The sequence below is a fragment of the Anarrhichthys ocellatus genome, unplaced genomic scaffold (assembly GCF_004355925.1).
Source record: "Anarrhichthys ocellatus isolate YVR2014 unplaced genomic scaffold, GSC_Weel_1.0 scaffold13, whole genome shotgun sequence".
In the NCBI taxonomy this organism is placed as follows: domain Eukaryota; kingdom Metazoa; phylum Chordata; class Actinopteri; order Perciformes; family Anarhichadidae; genus Anarrhichthys; species Anarrhichthys ocellatus.
This window is the reverse complement of record NW_022280043.1, coordinates 474,498-481,470: the sequence shown is the minus strand read 5'-3', so window position 1 is coordinate 481,470 and position 6,973 is coordinate 474,498. Positions and strand designations below refer to the sequence as shown.

The 6,973-nt window shown below is 43.7% G+C and overlaps 1 protein-coding gene across 1 annotated transcript in view; it reads left to right on the top strand.

The window, feature by feature from the left end:
• lars2 (leucyl-tRNA synthetase 2, mitochondrial) overlaps nt 1-6,973 on the top strand; it is a 31,179-nt gene that overhangs the window by 19,703 nt on the left and 4,503 nt on the right. Inside the window, exons 13-18 of the mRNA XM_031853121.1 lie at nt 1,355-1,453; nt 3,891-4,028; nt 4,112-4,215; nt 4,733-4,912; nt 5,135-5,304; nt 6,759-6,836. Coding sequence (XP_031708981.1) covers nt 1,355-1,453; nt 3,891-4,028; nt 4,112-4,215; nt 4,733-4,912; nt 5,135-5,304; nt 6,759-6,836 — 769 coding nt within the window. The remainder of the gene's footprint in view (nt 1-1,354; nt 1,454-3,890; nt 4,029-4,111; nt 4,216-4,732; nt 4,913-5,134; nt 5,305-6,758; nt 6,837-6,973) is intronic.

Genomic DNA, 6,973 nt, shown 5'->3' with positions numbered 1-6,973 from the left:
TGTGTGTGTGTGTGTGTGTGTGTGTGTGTGTGTGTGTGTGTGTGTGTTGTTCTAATGAATTCACAGGTAAAGAGAGAGAAACCACCTAGTTAGTGCAGCACACACACATCCGCAGACGCACAGCAGATGGAGGACTATTTCCTATGTCCGTGGAGTGGACAGCTGCCTCTCCTGGCTCATCTGTTTGAGAGCCTTTTGGCTCTTTCTGGCTGATCCTGCGAACACACATTCACACTCAACGCACTCGTGCGTACAGGTTACTTCAGATTGAGTTACCCACTGTTGTTGTTGGGCTCCTTTCACGGCTTAGAGATGGGCCATCTTTCGAGAGAGCACCTCTGTGTGTTGTCTAATCTGATCCTCAGTAGTCTGACTGTGGCCCCGACCAGCTGCCTGTGCAAATGACCACAACCTGGCCTCTGATTGGCCGGTCTGGTGTGAGAGAGGAAGCGGCAAATCTCATCTGCTTCAGCTGGCTACTTTTTTTTGTACAACTTTTGTGACGTTTCTATTTTTTACATTATTTTGTGATGATTCGTTATATTGCTGGATTTTTATCATATGAGATAACGCCCGGCTCCCAAATATTAACCTTGCTACACCTTAGCCTTGTTGCTAGGCAACCTTCAGCTCATGCCTCCTCATCAGTGCCTTATTATAGACCGGTGTGGTAGGTGGTCGAGGGGTGTGTGTCTGTGTTAGCGAGTGTGGTGTTAAACATTATTTTTTTTACTGTGAGATGAATGTTTGTGTGAGTGAAACTGAACAGAGACATCCCATGAGGTCCAGGATTCGATACCTGCTCTGTTGCACCTAGTAAAGCTCAGAGCTTTGCTTCTGTTTATCTTTCTGGGACACTGATTCCAACCCTATTGAGACTCATTATAAAGTAAAAAGCAGCCGCTTTCACCGATTTCATTACGTGCTTTAAATCTGAACAAAATAAATCTCTCTTTTCCCGTGTCTTTGCAAATGTCCTCTTCTCCGTTGTGAAAGTGATGTTGGCAGATTTCCACTACGTACCCGAATGCTGTTTGGCTTGGAAGGAGAGGGGCACGAGGTGGCATTTCCAACACAAACACATGATCATGTGTTCTGCCCGCCAGTTGGTTCCCTGTTAGCACAGCCTGTTAGTCAGGGCACAGGGACAAGGCTCTGGTGCCAGTTTGGCCTCAGCTGGGCTTCTCTGCAGGGACATGACCCCCCCCACATCCAGATGAAGCCAGCTTCACACTCTCACACAATGTGCCATTTCACTTAGCATACAAACAGACATCGTTCATTTGTTCGCATTCTAATATGTGGGCCTAATATTGATTTTTGTGCTGCCTCTGCTATCTCTCTCTGTATTCAGATGTAAGGGCCCAGCGAGGAGGGAGACCGACACCATGGACACGTTTGTGGACTCCGCCTGGTATTACTTTAGATACACAGACCCTCATAACCCAGACAGGTATGAACAGCCTCCTCCTGAGACTTCACTCTCTTGTTTTTCCACCATTTCTCACTCGCCACCAAAGATGCAAGCTCATTATTTTTTCCTCTTGCATCCGTTTGCTCGCACTGTGACAGGTTTTTCAGCACAAATTGCACAGATCTTATTTACACTCTTGTCGATCAAATGAGAATTAAATGAAAAGAAGAGAAGGCTGTTTCTTCTGCAGTGGGCGGATACGCATATCTATTTTTAGCTATTTAAAAAAATAAATCTCTGCTATATCAATAGAAACTTGATTTTCTCTCTTGCCTCTCACACACATTTCACTTCCACATGCACACCAGCGTGTGCATGTGTCTATATGCGCTTATGTAAAGTTGTACTCAAGTACATAATTATGCCCACTTACCCGTTTCAAACATACTGCCTGTCACTCACACACTACTCACACACACACACACACACTACTCACACAAAAATGCAGACATTTTTCCTGGAGTTTGCATTCCCTGCCAATAGAGATTATGGAGCGACTGCTGTCACCTGCTGGGATCGCGGCGATACCCTGAGCTCAACAAAAGAGATTAATTTCCCAGTGCCCTGACCTAGCTGAAAAGCTGCTTTAAAAGGAGGGGGACTGTTCTCCCCATCACTTTTCTTAGCGGGACAGATTATGGCACAACAGAAAAGGCAATTACACCATTTGTGCATTTCAGTTAGCCTGCTGAGCCTTCTGTGCACAAGGGGAAACGATGAAAATAGGAAGCGAGAGATGTTAGAAAGTACCAAGTAAGAGGAAGGAAATAGGAACAGGGTGTTATATGGAAGTGTGTGTGTGTGTGTGTGTGTGTGTGTGTGTGTGTGTGTGTGTGTGTGTGTGTGTGTGTGTGTGTGTGTGTGTGTGTGTGTGTGTGTGGTTATGTATTAGTTCCCTGAGCTAAATTAGTTTCAGCCTTGTGAGCTCATAACCTTTTTCCCTGGCTCAGTTATCCGGAGACACCATCAGCCAGAGAGGGAGAGGGAGGGCGAGAGGCAGAGAAGAGTAATGACTGGTGTGAAAGGTGACACACAGAGATAGTAGACTGCCCTAAAAAAGTATCATTTGGTGAAATCCCTTCCGCCGCTGACCAGCATGCCGGTCAGGCTCAACACATCAAATAAAAAAATCTGAGAGAAGCAGCCCAGTCTCAATTTGAAACTCGTATTACTTGACCACTTTGTGTGAAGCCAGTGAGATAGAGGAGGCTTCAGGATGCTTCTGTTCGCTTCATACCTGGATCCCTGTGTATCAGATTCAGCCTGCCCCCTAGAGGAAGTGTGTGTTCATGTGGATAAAGCGCATAACAACTAGTGCATGTGTGACAAAATGTTGTTTAAGAACATGTTGTCAAAGCGACAAACTGTATTCTCAGTTCCTGATTCATCAAACAATAATCTTTATTTGTAATGAACAATTAATACAAAGTAGAGCTGGAAGAATAAAACTACGTTAGTAAAGGGCTTGTAATCTAACACAAGATGGAAAGCTTACATCTACAGTAGCTCACCTAAGCTGTGGTAAACATGTAGCGTCTGTGTTTCCTGGAAAGAAAAAAATTCTCTGTGGAGAGAGAGGAAGTCATGCATTTCATATTTAGTTGGAGTAGTTGATATAAACAGCATATGGATCATTTAGAAAAGAGAAAACAACATCTATATCTGCAGAGAAAAATGTCACAGTGTATGCCTTTTTGTCTCTGGGAAGTGCAGGGCAAAAATAATAGACCTCATGCAAGAACATATTCGTATTTGTTACTTACTTATTTTTTTTCAAATGATGGGCTCCTACAAGAGTCAGAATTAAGGCTCCTAAATCACGTCAGATTTAGCATAGTGAACGCCCCAATAATACCATATAAAGCTAAGTGTCCTGCCACATATGTCCGATACTGAAGTCAGGCTTTCGAAGATCCATCAAGGAAAGTCTATAATTGCAACCGTGTTGGCAGAATTAAGGGACCAGTTTAAGCCAACGACTGATGTTAATGCCGTGTCCCCTGAGGGTCGCACTGTTCACTGAAATAGCGAAGAAATGGTTCGATATGAAAAACATCTCGCCACAACAAGGCCATAGATGACTGCAACGGGAGGGCGTCGATTCATTTCGGACGTTTTGCAGTTTGAGATGTTCATTTCGATATTGCTGCGTTATTCAATAGCATCAATAGCCAATTTAAATTCATGGTGACATCGTTAGGCTATATAAATACTTTTTGAATTATATCAGCCGCCTATGATTCGAATTGCAGAGTCGAACAAGATAATGTCAACGTAATTATGATTGCAATTTTTTTTAAAGTCAAAATTGCTTAAAAGTAATGAAATATACAATCTATTAGTGAAATACTTAGGCTTGGGTAACAGCAGGCTTATTGCATACGGCTCCTAAAATACATATGTTGTTCCCCTCCAGGCCGTTTGAGCGCCACCTAGCGGATCACTGGCTGCCCGTGGACGTGTACATCGGAGGGAAGGAGCACGCTGTCATGCACTTGTACTACGCTCGCTTCCTCTGTCACTTCTGCAAGGATCAGGGTCTTGTCGCTCACCGGTACAGTACACAGTGCTTTATCTGCTTTTGCCGTGCACGTTTACACGTGTGTATGTTAATTAATCCTCTCCCTGTCCTTTCAGGGAGCCTTTTCGGAAGCTGCTGGTCCAGGGTCTGATCAAGGGCCAGACATTCAAACTAGCAGACAGCGGCCGGTACCTAAAGAGAGAAGAAATCGACTTCACAGGTACACACTTGCTGAATCTGCAGGGTGTTTGTCAGTGTGACACATCTGTAACAGATGAGAGAGGAGAGCAGAGGGCTTCCCTCCACGTGGCTCTGCCAGATAACACAAATGAGTCATGACAACATTCTTGTTTTTTATTGTAGTGTGTAGTTAAATCAATGCCCCTAATTAACCCTTTTGTGCTGCTAAAAGCTCTTTGTTTTGTGCTTTGTTGCTTTTCCATCTTGAATGACACGTTCACCAGCTCCTCGTGACAAAATCAAATCACAACAAATCTTTTGAAGAGACGTAAGAGGTCTCTTACAATTAGCTTCACGCCCAAGGAGCTTCAGCTTCTCTCTATTGATAACGGGATAAACAGAAGATCCTGCTGTCATAGACTCAGATTGACTGATCTTTCTATTGTATTTTACTTATTGTGATCGAACAGGAGCTGGCAGGAGACCATGAAAGTAAAGAAATAAAAACACTTTGTCCAGCTATATCTGACCTATGACCCCTAACCTCCCTATTCTAGACAAGGAGCCGGTGGTGCATGGCGGTGGTCGTGTTGAGGTGACATGGGAGAAGATGAGCAAGTCTAAACACAACGGTCTGGACCCCCAAGAGGTGGTGCAGAAGTACGGCTTGGACACAGTTCGACTCTACACCCTTTACGCTGCACCGCCTGAACAGGACATCCTCTGGAATATCAAGAGTGAGCCGTGAAGATTGCACCAACACCATGTGTTATTATTTAGCATCGTTAACTCATGTCAGAGCATGTTGGTTTTGTGAGATTTAGCTTTATCTATATGCCATGAATAGTGTCCTCAAAGAAACCAATATCTCTTGTTTTCAATTCTGGAGTCGTTTCTCCCACAGTACGTCATATTGTAACATCCTTTCCTTCTGCGTCTGCGTGTGTTGACCACCTCAGCCGATGCCCTCCCTGGTGTCCTACGATGGCAGTCTCGGCTCTGGCAGCTCGTGACCAAGCTGAGGGGGGCTCGGCAACTCGGAGACGTCCCCAGCCCCTCCCTGCTGAAAAAGAAAGAGCTGGCGGAGGCGACGAAGATCTGGGAGAACAAGAACTACGCTATTCAAGAGGTATAGTCTCAGACCGAGTGGAATAAATGGCTGAAAATGGCTCATGGTGACATTATTAAACAGTTAGATATTGCTACAGTCATTACCAGTAGGGGTCAGTAATGGGCACACATTTAAACTCCCTATGTTTCACAGCAAGTTATTTTTCGTCTTCCTTCAATAAGATAAGTGAATCGCACAATTGCAGCCGTCATCTTGGTCTATTTTTAATTTAATTTCTCTGCTATTACAATAGTATCAGTTATCTCTGGTTCTCGTTTTTAATATGCAGTTTTAGATATATATTTTTGGCTTTTTACACTGCAATAGATTGTTAATACAATGTTGCCAGGTATACAATGTTGTAAGGTATATTTTTTCAGGATGCAAGGTATGAGAACATTCAAGGTAATATGTCACTCGTTAAACAGCTATAGTACACAGTCCTGAGTTCCAGTCTTTCCATCCATAGCCGAACATCTATCGTAACCTGAAACCCCAAGAGTAAAAGGAGGAGGCAATGGAAATTGATTTTAAATCCACTCCGTCTCCTCTCACACTTTATAAATAGCCTCCTTTGGCTGCCAGGTTTGATTCTCTCTCTCTCTGCCCCTCAGGGCTGGTGTTTTTAAAGGATCTCTGGCTGTTTGCCATAAGCCCCCAAAGCCAAGGCTGTCTTTTGATCCGTCCCTCAGAAAAGCCTCGGTGATCGACCTCCTCCTCCCTTTTGCCCTTTCCAAACTGGTTCTTCTTCCCAGAAGGCTAAGCAGGGCAATGTTGACATGCTGTGTGCCTTCAGCCGGTTCACATGGTGATAATGGGAGGAGGCTCCTCTTTTGGGCCTCTCATTGTTTTTTTTTTTTAAACTCTCTTTATCGGGGTTTTCAAAGGGAAACATACAGTAGTAATACAGGAAGAAATATTTTAAGTGCAGGCTTTAAGAGGACATAAAAAAATAGAAACGGAAATAAAACTTATCAATGTTTTACAGTATAATACCTAAAGTTCAGTTCAAATAAAGGCAACAGGAAAATGTATCAAAATAAATAAATAAATACATTTTGGAGTAAGAAAAGAAGTAAGTGGATGTTGAATATGTCGATAGTGCTCTTGTGAATCTTGTTGACTCCAGGCCAGTATGTGGGAAGGATTAGTGCACTGCTATTGAAGCGGTCGAAAAAAGGTTGCCAGGTCTGGTAGAGCTTGTCGTCACTACTTCTCAATGAGAATATATTTTTTTTTCCCAAATGCAGGTGCTGCATGACATCTTTCAAAACAGCAGAGTGGAGAGCCTGTGCTTGTTTCAAGTTTAGTAATATCAGTCTGCGTGCTGGCAGGGCTAAAGATCTCATCATGTTATATTGAACGGTGGTTCGGTCATTGTTTCCTCATAATTCTTCAGAGGCAGACTCAAAGTTATTCCATCACACAGTCCACATGCCCAGTAACCAAAACTGTGTTACCTGTGTTTTCAGGTGACATCTCACTTCACAGAGGACTTCCTCTTCAACGCAGCCATTTCTCGACTGATGGGACTTACCAACACACTGAGTGTGAGTGAGCCCTCCGGCACCTTGAAGTAAAGATGTCACAGTCACTGTTTGCTCTCACACTTTGGACATTTTATCACTGTGTGTGTGTGCGTGTGTGTGTGTGTGTGTGTGTGTGTGTGTGTGTGTGTGTGTGTGTG